The sequence below is a fragment of the Filicampus tigris genome, chromosome 5 (genome assembly GCF_054856515.1).
Source record: "Filicampus tigris isolate MCC_2025a chromosome 5, RoL_Ftig_1.0, whole genome shotgun sequence".
Lineage (NCBI taxonomy): Eukaryota > Metazoa > Chordata > Actinopteri > Syngnathiformes > Syngnathidae > Filicampus > Filicampus tigris.
The window spans coordinates 1,749,718-1,766,939 of NC_141221.1; the positions used below are offsets into that span (position 1 = coordinate 1,749,718).

Below are 17,222 nucleotides of genomic sequence, written 5' to 3' on the forward strand. Positions count from 1 at the left end.
TTCATGCTGCCAAGTCAAACGGACTTCAGGGGATCAATTCGACCCCACCCAAAAAAAACAACAACAACAACAACAACTGGAGTCGAGTTGTAATAATTGCAAAACAGCTGCTTCACACCAAAATAGCAGACTTCCTGTGTCTTTTCAGGCATGGCCTCTTGATCATTTTTTGTAGGTCTACTTTTGGTTCTACCACTTATGTTGCCAAATGTAACAGGCTTCCGGGGCTGAACTTTCCCCAAAAAATCCCACAGTCCAATAATACTCACATCTGGATAATAGTCGACTGTGGGGAGCAGGTGTCGTATGAGGGCCTCCAAGGATCCCGACGCCAGGTTGTTGTCATGGTAGTAGAGGCCAGAGTAGACCTCCTCCTTGGCCTGGTAGAGGTTTTTGTTGTAGCCTCCGGCGCTGTGCGGTGTCTGAGGCATGTTGTTGTTGTCCTGCAAAAGCAAGACAAGCGGGTCAAGACCGCAGACGCAGACGCAGCACGCTCCCAAAAAAAGTCAACAGGCAGCGTCGACGTTTTAGATTTGGGACGCACACAGTGGAGCGTTTCCAAGCTAACGGCCGTTTGGCTTTGCTTTGTTTGGACGTGAGCGCTCAAGAGGAAAACCACGGTCTGCGAGAGCAGGAATGACATACCAGATTAGAGATCCGCCACTATTACGCCTCGGAGCCGTCCTGCCAAACTGAACCCTTCGCGACCTCCGCGAGAGCCGCAAGAAACTTAACGAGCACCAGCCGACTCCCGAAAAAGACGAAACAGATGAAGAGGCTTCAAGACGGATGAAAAACGACTTAAAACAAAATGACTGTTTGCTATTTGGCACAATGGAACCTATAAACACACGCGGTGTGAAGTTTGGAGTTTAAAAAAAAAAAAAAAAAAATGTTGGGTTTCCGTGCCACAAAGGTTTTTGTCTGGATTTGCTCTAAAATGTTTTCATAAAAAAGGTTTGTGGAAATCATTTTGGGTTAGCGTCATGGTGATCGCTAAACAAAGCAAAGAAGAAAACAAATCTCACTTGCGCACTTTGAAGAGAAAATTAGGAAGACGAAAATTTAAAAATCCTGACTGTTCATAGACCAAGGAACAATTCGCAGGCCAAAATAAAAAGTGTTCTCACTTCGTAAACATAATTCTGACAGTCGTGCGTTTCATGTACGCTCATTTCAAACATTGATTACGTTAGTTAGCTGGTTAGCAGTTAAGAATTTTTGATACGCTTTTTTAATCGCCAGTGCAGCAGCAGCAACAAACCGTGTCTGTCATCTGCCAATGCTAACATGCTAAAAGCTAGGATGTAAACAAAGATGTACTTTTGTTTTGTTTTTTTTTGCTTTTGCATTCAGTTATTTGTGTGAGCGAGTCCGCCACATGGCATAGCAGATGTTCCCATCGCCTCGCTCTCTTTTCTCATGGAAATGTCCTGCACTCGAGTTCATCAATAGTGGACACGCACGCACGGGGACTTGACATGTGAGGGCGCGTGTGTGCAAAACTAAAGACGTGGTTGGTGTGACCGTGTGTGTGGGTTTGGTTTGTTTCATCACGTTGTTGTTTGTGTTTGAAAAAGTACAGTGGTTGGTTTTGGAAGAAGTAAGCTTGAAAAAAATACTAATGACTAGGACTTCCTGTGCTTTTTCAGGCATGGCTTCTTGAGACTTTTTTTTTTGGGGGTCTACTCATGATAGACACGTCTACCAAATTTCAAATGTCGCCAAGTGGACCTAAATATGAGGGATGCATTCTCAAAACATAAAACGAAAAAAACAAAAAAATGACAATGACCATAAAACTTCAAACAAAAAGTATAGACTTTGTGTATTTTCGGCTATGGCTTCCGGATACCTTTTGGGGGTCTTTTCATGATTGATATGTCAACCGAATGTGGGGGATACATTTTCAACAACAACAACAAAAACAGAAAGAAAGAAAGCAACGGAACCCTGAAATGACCAAAACGTGGTCTTGAAATGGCCGATTCAAACCAAAATGACAGATTTCTTGTGTCTTTTAACGTATGACTTATTGAGACCTTTTTATAGGCCTACTCATGAAAAATCTACCAAATTTCATGTTTTGAAGTGGTTTTGAGGGCTGCATTTTCAAATACATCCCAAGTACCTCTGACAGTGATGTGACTGACCCTAAAATCCACTTTAGTCCAAAATGGCAGACTTCCTGGCTTCTTGAGACTGTTTTTTGTGGGTCCACGCATGACAGAGTTCATTTCATGTTGCTAAGTGAAACGAGACTAGGCTGAATTTTCAAAAATGAAATGTAAGGACCCCAGAAATGCCCAAAGTGAGCATAAAATGACCGCTTAAAACCAAATGATCAGACTTCTTGCGTCGTCTTGAATACGGCGTGAAGAGATTTTCTTTGTGGGTCAACTTGCCAACCAAAATCTCACGCTGCCAAGTGTAACTGTCTCCGGGGGCTGGACCCAAATGTTTCTGCGATGAGGTATCAGGTGTTGCATTGTTCTCTGCTTGTTTGATCAGGCCGAGTGGAGCAACCCAAAATGGAATGTTGTGTGTGACATCACTCTGGACAGCAACTCGGGAACAATCGCAGAAGGCCCGAGGCCACATGATGTCATGTGAAGATAAAAGTGCTTTTTGGACAATTGACACCGCCTCCTTAGATCGGATCAGGTGGCGTACTTTGATTGAGCGCATCATAGAGTGGAGATCAAAAGTGCCAAATGACGCAATAAAAGAGTCTTTGTTTGATTCTGTATTGTCTGACTGATATCTTGGACTGCCGTTTTTGACTGATGTTAGTTCACTAAAAGGAATTTTAACAATCTTAAAACTCACAGACCATGTCAGTACTTTTTTGGTCACGCACAAAATGAAATAACAGTAAAATCCAATCAATGGGTGTCTGTTGTAGTAGTTCGATGGTGGTGGGCTTGTTGGGTCGGGGGGGTGGGGTTGGTGGATCACATTCGGATTCGGGGGGCGGCAACTCCGACTTGACAGAAGCGTTATTTTGGCACGCCACTGTCAATTTAGCCTGCTAGCAAGCAGGGTGCCAGTTAAGAGTAAACAAATAAACAAGATCGCTTTGTTTACATTGTTTGTGTTTAGCCATCTGGCTACGTGAGGACAAATCGGATACTTTGCGATATTTGCATGTGAATTTGGATTACATTCAAAATACATTCAAAACGTAAAAACAAATGATGAGTCTGAATTTTTCCCGTTTTTGAAAACTCCAGAAAACAAGTCCATCAGTTGAATTGACTGGAGGACCAAAACTGATTTGAAAGTGAAGTGGATCCATTTTCAAATGGCAATGTGAACACGCAAGTTACTTTTTGGAACCATTTTTGAAGAGGATTAATTAGACCAAATCTAGTTTAAATTTACTTGTTATCCTTATTTTGGAGTCCAAATTTTTTTTCTTCAAACTTTTGATTCATTTACATTTTCAAAATGTTCAAACCAATCTTTAAAAAGTGCTTTCTTCTTACTTGTAAGTTTTAATAAAGGTTCCATTTTCATTATGCAACGTTTCCATTTTCACTTTTGCAGTTGCTAACTGTGCTGCTACTCGTCGATTGGCGTTTTATTGATTTGACGTTGGACTTTTTACACATGAAGGCAACACAAGCAAACAGCAGCTAACGGAACGGGCCTAACAACACTTCATTCACGTCTTCCTGAAAGCCAGGGCTTCATTTCGCAACTTAGGCGTCGTTTGGCGTTCCACACTTGGCAGCTGGTGACAGCGCCCCCCACAGGCAGCACGCCGCACCGTAGTAGCGACTCCCAAACTCAATTCAGCTGCACAGGCAAAAAAAATGCCAACACGCGAATCTCGATTGTCCGGACATAAAAACAATATTACAGCGCTACGTTAGCATCCCCAATGCATATTTGATACACTTACAGGAAACACCGAGAAATCCACATTTATATATAAGAAATAATAATTGTCAAAAATCCAGGAAGAAGTCGGAATTAGTCCATCTTTCTTCATAGAAAGCTTAGTAGAAGTGCGCAATGGTGGATAACAACAATGGAGGTCAACAGGCCACAACATTAGGTAGGCTACACCCTATGGCACTTCCTATTGCGATGCAATACAAAAGAAATGCAAACTTTTGATTGATAAAAAAAAAAAAAAAAGACGACAAGAACTATAAGCTAAACAACCACATCATAGAGCATTTTGTAACCACAAAAATGAAATGTGCCCAAGTCAAGTGGGCGTTAGGGATTAAGTTGCAGGAGAGGCGGCGGGAATCCTCTTAGCCAGAAGGTGTGCGAGTGTGTGCGTGTGTGTGGCTCCAAACAAACACGAGCAACGAGAACACACACTGCCATTGACTGAAATTATAGTACAAGTGTGACATTTCAATATTCAAGTACATTGCGCTATGAAAGAGCGATTACGGATCACTACGGTGGACCCGAGTGACCGAAGAGGCACATCATCAATAATATGCAATTAATGTAGGAGGAGGAAACATGAAAGTAAATAAAAAAAGAGTGTACATGAATGAAAAAAAAAGTAATTTATTTTTATTATGTTTTTTCTCCACTTGGTGCTTGATATTCCTAATTTTATTTGATTATGGACTTCTTTTTTTCTCCTAAAACCTTATTACGCTACTTAATTTTGTGTTTTTTAATTTTGTGTTTTTTAAAAAATAATTATTGTTGTTTATTTTATTCTGGATTTTTTTTCTTCATATTTTTTTCATTCACCCTGGTGCTTGCTATCTACTTCTTTTTTTTTCTTTTCTGGTACTTGCTCTTGTTTTGTTTTATTTTATTTTGTATTTATTTATATACATGTTCCTTCTTTTTAAAATGTTTTTGTTTCTCCCCTTCACGGTTGCTATTTATTTCCACTTTGTTTTTTTTCCTTTTTAATAATTAAACAAATATTCCGTGTGACATTCTATTGTTTTAATGGATGTTTATTGCCCACAACCCCCCCCCACCCACCCACCCCAATTTCTTTCCTCCAGACAAATACGTGTATTCAGTTTACCTCGGTTCCAGGTGCTCGTGCGTCCTTTCCCCCTCCAAAAAGTCCCTCCGAGTGTCCCAATACTTTTGTCCACCTCACGTCAGCGTCCAAGCGCTTGCGAGGGAGGCCGACAACGCAACCAGGAAAACGAAACAAACAAAAGAAAAGAAAAGAAAAGAGATCCAGACAAGGTGGCGGGGTGACCACGAAGTGGAAGCCGCGTGAAGGCGCGCGATCGCCGGCGTGCGTTAGCAACGTCTCCCGTGCGTCTCTCCGGCTCCGTGTGAGCTCCAGAGCTCAGCGCGAGGCTGCCGGCTTTTAAGGGTCAAGCCGGCAGCCAATCAGAAGAGAGGTGCGCCGCCCAGCCGCCGCCCCCCCCCCTCTGTCCAATTGGTTTCTCTTTCGTTCTATTGTCTCGAGTTTTACCCCTGGGTTTTTCCGCCACTCTCGCATCACTTTTCCTTTACGTACCAGTTTCTGCTTCACAGATATTGAATTATGAAAGAATTAATTACACAAAAGGGGTTAAAAATGTTTTAAAAAGTCATGTCTGCTTTGTCTCTGGTCTTGTTTTTTTTTTGGGGCTTTGCACCAGTGATGACAAACTGGGATGAGTTCCATTATTTAACGCACACATTTTAAATCCTGACCCTAATTTGGACACATCTCATTCATATTTAAGAGGAGCATTCATGCATGCAGTGTACATGTTACATAAAATGCTTAAGCAGCACAGAGTTGTTACGTTTCCCCATTAATCCGTCTTGTCGGAATGACCTCGCAAGCTTCAGCGCCGAAAACCACGTGGACCAGACATAAATATTATACAAGTCCTCCCCGTCAGTAAGGACATCTGGAAATGGATAACAAAAAAAAAAAGGAACCACTTCAAATAAAAATGGCAGACTTCCTGTGTCTCTTTGGGTATGGCTTCTTGAGACATTTTGGTGGGTCTGCTCAAAAAGACATGGCAACCAAATTTCAAGTAGCTAAGTGAAACTGTCTTCAAAAGAGTCAAAACATCCTAAAAATGATCAGAATGAGCATTTAAATTACCGCTTCAAAGAAAAACGACAAGATTCCCCTATCAGTTTATACAGCTTGGGTTGAAACTTTTTTTTTGCGGGACGAACAAATCTGACGTTGCTAGGTGACGTCTTTGTAGAACCACTGAGAATGACCAAAATGACCCTGACATGCCTGCTATAAACCAAAATAGCAGACTTACCATATCCTGTTGGGCATGACTTGTGTTGTTTTTTTTGTAGGTCTACTCATGAGCCAAATCTACCAAATATCATCTTGCAACGACAAACTGGCTTCAAGGGCTGAATTTTCAAAAACTGAGTTCACATTTGCGGGACCGCTATACGTGACCTTAACATGGCTGCTGCCAACTAAAATGGTGTCTCGCTGGGTTTGATTTCTTGAGATTTTTTTGTAGGCTTACTCATATGATAGACATTCCCACCAAATTTCGAGTTATGTGAAACTATCTTTAATTCCCACCAAATTTCGAGTTATGTGAAACTATCTTTAGGGAAAAATCTGAAGAAAAAAAAAAAAACCCCTCTGGTTGTTGTTAGTTTGTTTTGTGGCCAAAACGACACCAAAACCACCACTTGGAGACAAAATAAGTGAAATGGTGATCCGATCCAGATTGAGTTGATGATGGCAACAAAACCACAGGAGAAGTAAGTCGGTTGAGCTTGTTTTGTTTAATGTCCATAAAAGTGTTCAAAGGTGACATCTGAGTCTTGCCAATTGCAATTGACATCTTAATTTTCCCCTTTGGTGAAGAGGTGGTGGAGTTCGCTTGACACCTCCGCAGCCCGCGCGGTGGTGGTCACCCCGCCTCCGCATTTGCAGCCCTGCTCGCGGACCAGACAGGTGAGGAGCTCCAGCACCTGGATCTGGTGCTCCATGTGGGCCTTCTCCCGCCTCTCCTCCCTCTCGGCCGCCTCTCGCTGCCTCTGGAGCCACTGGCCCAGAAGCTCCTGGTGCCAGGTGGCCTGATCTTGCCGTTGTTTCTCCAGCTGCACCAGGAGGGCCCGCGTCTCCGACAGCAGTTGCTGGTAGCAGTGCGCCAGGTGCTGGAGGGCGGGCTCCAGGCGGAGGCAGGAGTCGTCGGGCGGGCGGGCCGGGGCCGGGGCCGCCGCTCCATCCTCGGGTGCGGCCGAGGTCGCCACGAGTGAAGCTGGGGGAGGAGATCCGGCAACTTCCAAGGATGGTGCTGTGACACAAGCGGACCAAAGTTAGAATGAGTCAAGCTGACCGCGTTATGCCTCATTTGCAGCCTTGTGCAGCTCATCTCCACTGCGCCGCATCGCCCCGTTTTCATTCGGATACCGCGCGCAAGACCGCAACCATAAGCCAACGAGGGAGACCCTTTGCCGAACGCAGTTTCCGGTCACAGCACGCCTTCTTACGATGGCGAACGCCAAACAGAAGGAGAGCCCTCGATCGCCGCCGAGCCTTCAGCTCCGGGACGCTGCGCTAGTAAGATCCGCAATCTCCACTTTGTCTTTCGTCTCCTCTTTGAAAAAATGTGTCACAAAGGGAGATGGGGGGGGGGGGGGGGCACGGCTCTGCGGTAGCCAACGGTCGTCTCCCAAACCGGAGGGTGGCGGTTCGATCCCCGGCCATTGTGACCATGTCCAAGTGTTCTTGAGCAAGATACTGAACCCGCAGTTGCTCCTGCGTCATCGGGTGGATGAGGAAACGGTCTTGAAGCGCTTTAAGTACATACGGTACAAAAGTGCTTCGCAAGTGAAAGCCTATTTACCATTTACCAAGTCAATACGGCTGTTGGCTTCCGATTTGGATTCCAGCTTGCCCGAAAGTCGGAGAAGCTTGTAGAGAATGGATTAGCAACTCAGTTCAAGTAGCTTTACTTCCTCCAACTTGGTCAAATGCGTTCTACAAGCTCATAGAAACAATTTTGGTTTTACCGCAAGAGTGTGAAGGTAGAGCTTGTTCTTCTCTCTGAAATTGTATTATCACTGTGCTAAGGCAAAGCAAGGCTGCTGTTGGGGCGCACGAGTTGCCTGAGGTGGACGATAACTGTCTGTTCATTCGGTTATATGTAGCCTCGCCTAAGGAGAAATCGGCAAACATTTTTTGAGCGTAGTGCTCGTCCTGTCTTTTGTCTATTAAGGGATTAAACATTGCACACTTGACAGCAGGGAAGCTCAAATGTCCTTTTCCCCAGTCACGTCGTCCAACTCTTCCATGGGGGGATCCCCAGGTGTTCCCGGGGCCAGCTGAGAGAGCGTCTCCGGCACATGCTCGGTCTTCTCTGCGGCGTTCGAGGATAAGTCGACCGCACAAGTAGGACGCGGGCGAAGGTTGGATTTATTGGCGTTTTGTCGGCAGCGGAGATACGACGGTTGGACTGACTCCTCCCCGCAGGACTTTCCCGGAACGCCTCGCCAGGGAGGTGTCCGGCGGCCACCTGATCTAGATCCTGTTGATGTGGAGGAGCAGTGGCTCTACACTGAGCCGACTCCGGGTTGATGAACCAGCTTCTTGTGGAGGGCAAGCCTGGAAACCTTGAGGCGGAATTTTGGTCGCTTGTATCCCTGATCTTGTTTTGGCCACAACACAGTGAAGTTGGGAATGTAGCTGGATAAAGGTGAATCGGGTTATTGTTTTACACAACCGTTCAACAACCCATTTGACATCAGATGTTCGAAAATTGTCAACAAAGACTTCGCCAATGTGTCAAACCGCCGGACTATATGCCCGACTACTGCCAAGGAGGACTTGTCTTTTTTTTTTGGTCTCAAGTATCGTTGGCTGGTATCGGCAGTCACCGCCAGGCCAGTCTGGGCCCGATACCGATACTTGGTCTCGGTACCCGCCCACCCATCGTCTGCATAACAACGAGTCAATGCGTAACGGCCATTACATACCAGTGCCGTGTCCGAGCTTCTTCGCTTTAGCTCTGATCATCTCAGTAGTCCTCATTCTACTCCAACCGATTTGGAACGGCTACGGTATTTATATGGATGATGTGTGCTTTAATTCTTTCCTAAACAGACAAGTCATCACTGACAAAACTTGTGACATCATTCGCTATTATATTTGTCGTCGCACATGAAAGCCTTGTGACGTTTGCTATTGGTTAAACAGGTCATTACCAGCAAGTAGGTTATTTTCGAAGTAGCAATAGTTTGAGCCTCACTCTCCTTAGCCTCTCTCTGAACTTTGTGCTCAGGACACCGCTGGATTTTTATGATGCGCAGTATCCACTTTGGATCAAATGTGTCATGTTACCATTGAGAAGGTCACAAACTGAAGAGGTAAATACGGTAAACCTGCACCTGTAATTGAGGTTTTTTTTTTTTTTTTTTGACGGACGTACCAGCAGGTTGAGGATGGACAGTCGATCCCAAAGGAATGTCCTGGCGTCTCTCTTGCGGGGGTTCCTGGAACCCGGCGTCGCTGAACTCGGAATCTTCACCGTTTTCCAGCTTGACGTGGAAGTCCCTCGGCCACGGGGGTCGTCCTCCCTTCTCCTCGGAGGAGCTCCGATGCTCTTTTCCCGGGGAGCTTAAAACGCGATCGCCAACCTCCGGCACAGGCGCACGCAAGTGAGGACCGACTCGCGAGTCATCCGCCGGCCTCCCCAGCACTGCGTCCATTTCGTCAAAGTACTTGAAGGTGCACATCTGGGATGCGCCCAAGCTCCTGTGCAGTTTGGCCCGGGCGTAGTTGGCCTTGAGGGTTTTGACGCGAAGGCGGCACTGGTGCGGACTTCGGGAGAAGCCCATGTCGCTCATGTGCGCCGAGAGGTGCTTGAAGATGTGGCGATTGCGCAGGTTTTCCGACAAACTCTTCTGAACGCGCTGGTCGCTCCAGGCGCAAAGCAGCACCTGCGTCTCCTCTGCCGTCCAGTTGACCGAGCGCTCTGCGTCGCGCTTCCCTAAAAAAAGAAAGGAAAAAAAAAAGGTCTTGGACACGGTTGCAAAATACAGGAAGTTACAAAGCTGAAAACGTTCCATGGGAGTTAACGGGAGTAGAACAGGAATTTCCGTATTGAATGCAAATACAATGTTTGATTTAAAAGTCGATATCTTTAGAATTAACTTGCTTTTCAAAAGTCTGAATACCCTCAGAACTTGACAACGCCGATCCAAAATTTAGGGACACTTTTCCATCTAAGTCAATAGGAAGATGTTTCTAAACATTTGGTAGAACTACACAACCTTTTTAGTAATAACGATGGAATGAATATCAACAAAATGTTTAGTCAAAAGTTTAAAAAGTGCCGCCCAACTCCATTCAAGTGGAAGGTGTCTACATATCTGACTAATCCTTTTTGAGAAGAGAACCTTGAAATGAAGACTGTCGAAAATGTACATTACAAAATAGACCAATGTTTAAAGACACTTAGCCATGTTATTCTATAAGAATGGTTCTAAGCTTTTGACTGGTGCTTAGTCTCAACTAAAAACACTACGGTCACTAAAATAATAAGAATAAGAATAAGAATAAGAATGGCTTTATTGATCCCACAGTGGGGAAATTTTCATTGTTACAGTAGCAAAGATATAGGTCACACAGGGGCGGCGGCATAATGTGGCCATTAATGTATAACATTGACGGCAAACATTTAGAAATAAATAAATAAATAAGTAAACTTTATACTGTAGTCATAGTTTATCAATTAGTCAGTTGACAATACATGTGCAGCCTCGGTCAAAAGCTTTGAAACACCTTATTGACTAGCATTGGAAACTTCAAACTGGACTATTTTGTTAAAATAATGAATAGTTTTAAAAAGTACTTTATGAGTCTTGAATTTTTTTTTCAATTATTTGAACCCACCGATTATAGCATTATATCTTACAACCTGTTGTACACTGCTTTACAAACTAGCTGTGTGTTTACCTTTTCCAAACTTGCTGTGCTGTAACGAGCTCATTGGATGTCAGAAGTGCTACTTAAATAAAACCCATTTCCTTTTTTAAAGTACATTTCTGACAACGTAGACTTGAGAGCAATGGTCTCAAACTCTGGTCTTCGAGGGCCACTTTCCTGCATGTTTTAGAAGTTTCCCACCTGCAATGCACCTGATTCAAGTGATCAACTCATCAGCAAGTTCTGCAGGAGCCTGATAACGATCCTGATCATTTGAATCAGGTGTGTTGCAGGAGGAAAGCTCTAAAAACATGTAGGAAAGCGGCCCTTGAGGACTGGGCTTGAGTGAGTTAGAGTGATGCTGTGAAATGCATCTCCCCCTCATATACACATTAAGAAGTATTGACTACACCTTTACACACGAGTGCAACATAACGAACAAGATCTGAGCTATAATGTCTGACAAAAAAATCTACCTGAATGTATAAATAATCACATTACTACCATAACATAATATGTAGGCATTCTAGCCGCATAAAAATTCCACAGGAAAACGACCACTTCAAATTGCGTAAAATACGGGGTTAATTTATCACTATATCACGTTTATTAAAGCGTTCGGGGGTGGAATGACTGAATATTTATCACAAAATGTCGGGAAAACTAACCAGGAAGTCTTGGTGCTAGCAGTTAGCATGGTTAGCCGGCGTCGTATAAGTCGGCGGAACAAATATTACGTGCTAGGTTTGCCGTAATAATGACAAAAAATATGAATAAAAGACATGCTTACGCCTCGTGGTGGACACAGAAGTGGTGGAGTTGATGGTTGGTTGGTTCATTTTTGGACGGCGAGCTCTGGAGACGTAAACAACAGCGCCGCCACTTCCGTGTGAGGGTGGCGACCGTGTGACGTCATCAGGCATGCGACGGCACCAGTCAGCGTCGCACACGAATTCCTCATTAAAAATGTTTCTTAGTTAAAAGCAAGGAAAGCAATAATTCACTATTTATCTTTGCCTGAAAGTTTTAAAAACAAGAACTTTTATTTTCAGCTTCATATTTTTATTCTATAATAGCTAAAATCAATCAATTACCGGTAGTTATTTTTTTTCTCCCATGTTTATATATTTTGTATTTTGTGTTACATATCTGCTACATTTTGCTTTATTATTCAACTTTGCTCAATTACAGCTTAATTCATCTTTATATATTATATGCAGCTCTGGAATAAAATTAAAGGTCCACTGCAAAATTCTACGTTTTCTTAATTTTGCTATCTATAGGTGTTTAATTAAAATGAGCATTTTTGTTTTATAAAAATTACTGACAACCTAACTCTGAAATTGCATGACAAATATTGTCATTGTGAGATGAGGCCTGTTTGGCACACATTAGATGGCTTGAGCCAGGCCGTTATATTGCTGTGACCTTTTCTCTTTCTGTGACCTTCCCAGTGACACTCCATTACTTTTCTGCCAAGCAAAAGAGCTATGTTAAAAACCAATCCATAGTTTTTATGATTAAATAAAACATGTATATTTTTAAAAATGTATAATTGGGTACATTAAAATATAAAATTGAAACAGTTTTCATTCTGTAGACATGGCTGCATGAGAAAATTCTACCTTTTGTTTGTCCATTTTTTTGTATTTAGCTACACGAGCGGGGCAAAATACTAGAAACAGCTCTCAGGAAGGAAATTGCTAACAGTGGAAAGCCACACGAATGTGTATTTAATGTGTATTTACATTGCTTTGTGTAAAACTACGCCTGCAGACACACTTCAAAATGTGTATTTTGAATATGGAGGAAGGAAACGTGCGGAGGAAACGTCTCCTCCGGGGTGTTAATTGCTCGTCCTTAGATGTCTGAGACGTGTCCCTCCCGTCTGCTGCACCGCCCGCCCCCCATCATCACAATCTCACAAAGCAAGACCCTACAAACAATGAGTGTATGTGCGTGCGTGCGTGTGTGTGTGCGTGTGGAGGTGCAAACATGTGTGAGCTCCTGCTGGAACATTTGCATGGTCACCATTCAGCTTTTGTTCCGTTGGCCTCTTACGTCAATCATCAGCATGAGGATCTTTACTTTTAAAAAAATTAACATGAAACATTTAACATGTGCTTAGCTTAACCAAACTGCATACAAATTCTAAGTCAACACCATACGGACGATTGTAACGTGCAGAGGAAAGGCCCGGATTTACCTTAAATTTTTTTTCCATATATATCTATATATATCTATATATATATATCTATATCTATATCTATATATATATATATATATATATATATATATATATATATATATATATATATATATATACACATATATATGTATCTCTCTCTCTCTCTCTCTCTCTCTCTCTCTCTCTCTCTCTCTCTCTCTCTCTCTCTCTCTCTCTCTCTCTCTCTCTATATATATATATATATATATATATATATATATATATATATACACATATATATGTATATAATTTAATTTTTGATATAATTACAGCAAGGAAATAAAGCAAAATCAAAAACTTCAGACTGTGGATGAATCACAAAAAAAATGGAATACTTTGAATTGAAATAACAGAAAAATAAAAACACAAAATTTGCAAAGAATAAAATGAATAAATAAACAAAATAAATTAAGAAAAAGTATAAGGGAAAAACCCAAATAAATGCGATAAATAAGATATTAAGAACATTGGACAAAACAAAAGACATAAAATTGGAAAAAAAATTAAAGGGAAAACTTTGACAAAGAAATATTTTTTTTAATGGCTACAATCGTTCCCCCCGTAATCATGTCCCTTCCCACTACACCTGATAGCTGCCCAGCTTGCCACTAACAGACTCTGTGGCGCAACGGTAGCGCGTCTGACTCCAGATCAGAAGGTTGCGTGTTCAAATCACGTCAGGGTCATTTCTCTTGTGGTGTCGCTTGACATTTGACTGACGCCCAAGTGAGTCTTTGTGTACAGTCATCAATAATGCAGCAAGTGATGCAATTTTTTCCCTCCTGTAAATTCTGGGTTGAGATACCATCGTGTTGAGCAGTACAATTGAGTGTGGGGGTATAGCTCAGTGGTAGAGCATTTGACTGCAGATCAAGAGGTCCCCGGTTCAAATCCGGGTGCCCCCTAAGCATTCATTTATGGTCAGAAATTCCATAACCTGTCTGCCCAAATTTTGGGACCAGTAATGACCAGTTTTTTGGACCGTTTTGCTTCTGTGAACTGAATCTGAAATTGTATCACTTAGTTCTTTAAACCTGTAATCTCAAAGGAAAAAAATAAACGGCTAATTGCGGAGCCAGCGGAATTTTGTCCGTTGCACTCTCAGTCAGAGTCTTCCCGGCTCAGGAAAAGCAGGACGAGCGCTGTTACATCATCCGCGGATGCCAGGATGGATTCCTGCTGCTGTTCTTGATGCTCGGCCCAATTTGCAGCTGCCTTGTATGGGCAGCGTGTCCAGAGTAGACACAAACCAAGACCTGCAGACTTGCACAACATCAAGATAATGTCAAGCTGACAGCGTCCATTTTTTTCATGCTACAGCATGTATTCCCTTTGGCATCTGACATCTTTCCTCTGATTTGTTGCCAATATGTAAACAGGAGCAAGGTTGCGCTACGAGACCGCTTAAACGAGAAGGCGACCCAAACATTCTTTTCCAGAATATGTTCCCAAGCAGGCCCACTAGTTGAAAAAAGGCATTCTGATCAATATTGCGTTTGTGGAATATGAGTTAAGCAGCAAGATCCACCTGTTTTTAGCCATGTCAGGGGGCGGCCATTTTGTCACTTCTGTCGACTGAAAATGACATCACGGTTGCTCGGGGCTCAGGTAACGACCAATCACGGCTGACCTGTTTTCAGAAGCTGAGCTATGATTGGTCGTTAGCTAAGCCCCAGGGGGGGTGTGATGTCATTTTCAGTCGACAGAAGTAACAAAATGGCCGCGCCCGGCTAAAAACGGGTGCATTTTGCTGCTTGACTCATTTTTCATATTAATGCCTTTTTTCAACTAGTGGGCCTGCGTATAACATTTATTACAAAAAAAAAAAAATGGGTTGACCTCCGCTTCAAGAGGAGCTCTTGATCAAATGATCCGACGTCATGCTAACGTACTAAACCGAGGTTGACTCAGTCAACTGGTCTCATCTTTTGACTAGTTGTACTAAGACTGTTTAGAAGGGTCCAACCTGAAAAACAAATTCATGCATCCTTAATGTGACCAAGGGGGTGGTTAGCATTAAGTGGCACTCTGGATTTGAACCGGAGACCTTTTGATCGCCAGTCAAATCTATCACTGAGATACACCTTGCATTGCTTTGATTGACTCCTGCACAATGGCCTCTGGAACGAACGGCACAAAGCGGGCCGCCTCCGGCACCCGCCCTTTATGAATGCCATTGTCATCCCTATGAAGCACGGCGGGGGTATAGCTCAGTGGTAGAGCATTTGACTGCAGATCAAGAGGTCTCCGGTTCAAATCCGGATGCCCCCTTCCAAATGTTTTTTGTTCGAAGTCAGTGAGAATGTATTCATTCACAATTTCAATGGCCTTGAGAGGGGAAAAAAAAAAAAAAAAACGACTCCCCTGAAAGCTGCCCGGAAATTGTCCACCGCTGCACTTTATCCCTGTTCGTCTGTTTCCTTTTCCACACGACTCCCGATTGTTTTCGCACGAGCGACTCTACTTGGTATCTGAATGCTTCCATTGTACCTTTACAGAAGCTACGTTTCACGGACTCTGTGGCGCAATGCTAGCGCATCTGATTCCACCACATCAGAAAATGGTGTCTTCAAATCACATCAGCGTCCAGAGCTAAACCTTCCTGCCGTCCATGTGACGGACCAGTCCGTCTATCCGTCACTGATGGACGCCCGTTTTGTTGACAAAGGACGGCAAACGTTATCAAATGGACGGAAACCCCTTTGCTTAGTCCGCCTTTTGTCCGCAGTCCGTCATTTGTCTATTTTTCGCGACGAGGCTTCGATGGCCGCGCCGAGCGCGGGGAGGAAAATAGTCAGTTGTTGTTGCTTGGGGGACAGATTTGAGTGAGGGACCAGGCAGTCAACGGGCTTCCAAAGCGCAGTGAGTCACTGTTTGTGTTCGAATATTGTCCAGCGGGGGCGCTTGTGAAAGTTTAGTCGGCATCATTTCAGAGGTTAGATGCTCCCGGGAATAGCAACTGTCAACAACAGTAGCTAGCAACGTGACCAGTGTGGAATTTTGATCACCAAAAGTGCGTTTGCTGTGTTCAAAACTCACACTAGCAACTATCGTTACGCAAAGAAAACAACAACAACAAAATAAAACTCTGACCCTGACGTGATTTGAACACGCAACCTTCTGATCTGGAGTCAGACGCGCTACCGTTGCGCCACAGAGTCCATGAAAGGCACGCCCTGTGCAGGGAGCAAAAGCAGCGCCGTAGGGTTGGCAAATGTGCCAGGTGTTAAAATTCACACCTACGTTCCGGCTTTCCACTCGCCTCTTTGACATAGCCACCGTCCCGCCTCTGATGCTACTAGCAAAGCCGGGAAACTCACATATGAGATCACTTTGAGGAAACTTCCCTGATAATCATACCATAAATGTCATCTTCCCAGCTGCAGCATCAGGGCGGGATGCCCGACCGCCAGACCTCCACAGAGGAATCCGCCACCCCCCCCCCTCTAATTTGCCTGCCCTTTTTTTTTTCTTTTTTACAGCAGCCACCAATTTGCAGAAGCCACTCTAACCAGACGCTAAACTCATGCCATAGGCTCCAAACATCTGCCGTGAGAAATAAAACACGGTTGGGGAAGAAAGGCTGCGTTAGTGGGCGGCGGGAAGCGCGGGGGGGGGGGGGGGGGGGCGTTCTGGGGAGGCGTGCGGTGGCTCAGGGCCGAAACGCACACCTGCTTCTCCGGCTTCAAAGCGACGCTCTTGCTCAATGATTCGGCCGTGGTCACGAGAACGTCAAGTGGGCCAAAAAGGCAGCTGGCTCAAATAGTATGAAGCCCGCCCAACAATCTCGTCTACAACTCCACATCACATCGAATCGACCGACCTACCTTTCTAATCCATGCACCTACCTAGCTCTTTAATATACACTGTGTACGGACCTACCTATCAAATCCACCTAATTGACATAATTGACATGCCTACCTACCAATCTGATCCAGCTATTTTAATCGCATTTTCCCACCAACATACCTAGCTAATACTTACCAATTTTATCTACCTACGTATTAATTTGGCCTACCTACTTTCTGATCAAATCTACTTAACTCATTCACTGCCATTGACGACATTACTCGTCTTTTCACAGTGCAGCCATTCCATCCCAGGAATTTATTGATATTTCTTTTCAGTTTTTTT

The 17,222-nt window shown here is 43.7% G+C and overlaps 1 protein-coding gene and 4 non-coding genes across 7 annotated transcripts in view; 3 read left to right on the forward strand and 2 right to left on the reverse strand.

Annotated features, from left to right (window-relative positions):
• Window positions 1–17,222, reverse strand: part of rasgef1ba (RasGEF domain family, member 1Ba) — a 39,479-nt gene that overhangs the window by 13,695 nt on the left and 8,562 nt on the right. Inside the window, exons 2-4 of one of the 3 annotated variants that reach the window (XM_086030538.1) lie at window positions 11,652–11,817; window positions 9,363–9,923; window positions 6,696–7,229 (exon numbers count right to left, since the gene is read on the reverse strand). In XM_086030538.1, the coding sequence (XP_085886664.1) occupies window positions 6,775–7,229; window positions 9,363–9,923; window positions 11,652–11,817 (1,182 nt within the window). In that variant the 3' untranslated portion in view covers window positions 6,696–6,774. Of the gene's footprint in view, window positions 1–269; window positions 444–5,017; window positions 5,157–6,695; window positions 7,230–9,362; window positions 9,924–11,651; window positions 11,818–17,222 lie in introns of those variants that run through there. The other 2 variants (XM_086030537.1, XM_086030536.1) reach the window with 2 other exon arrangements.
• Window positions 13,703–13,774, forward strand: trnaw-cca (transfer RNA tryptophan (anticodon CCA)). The gene has a single exon. It is a non-coding gene; the product is annotated as a tRNA-Trp (tRNA).
• Window positions 13,922–13,993, forward strand: trnac-gca (transfer RNA cysteine (anticodon GCA)). The gene has a single exon. It is a non-coding gene; the product is annotated as a tRNA-Cys (tRNA).
• On the forward strand, window positions 15,288–15,359 carry trnac-gca (transfer RNA cysteine (anticodon GCA)). The gene has a single exon. It is a non-coding gene; the product is annotated as a tRNA-Cys (tRNA).
• trnaw-cca (transfer RNA tryptophan (anticodon CCA)) lies at window positions 16,178–16,249 on the reverse strand. Its single transcript has one exon. It is a non-coding gene; the product is annotated as a tRNA-Trp (tRNA).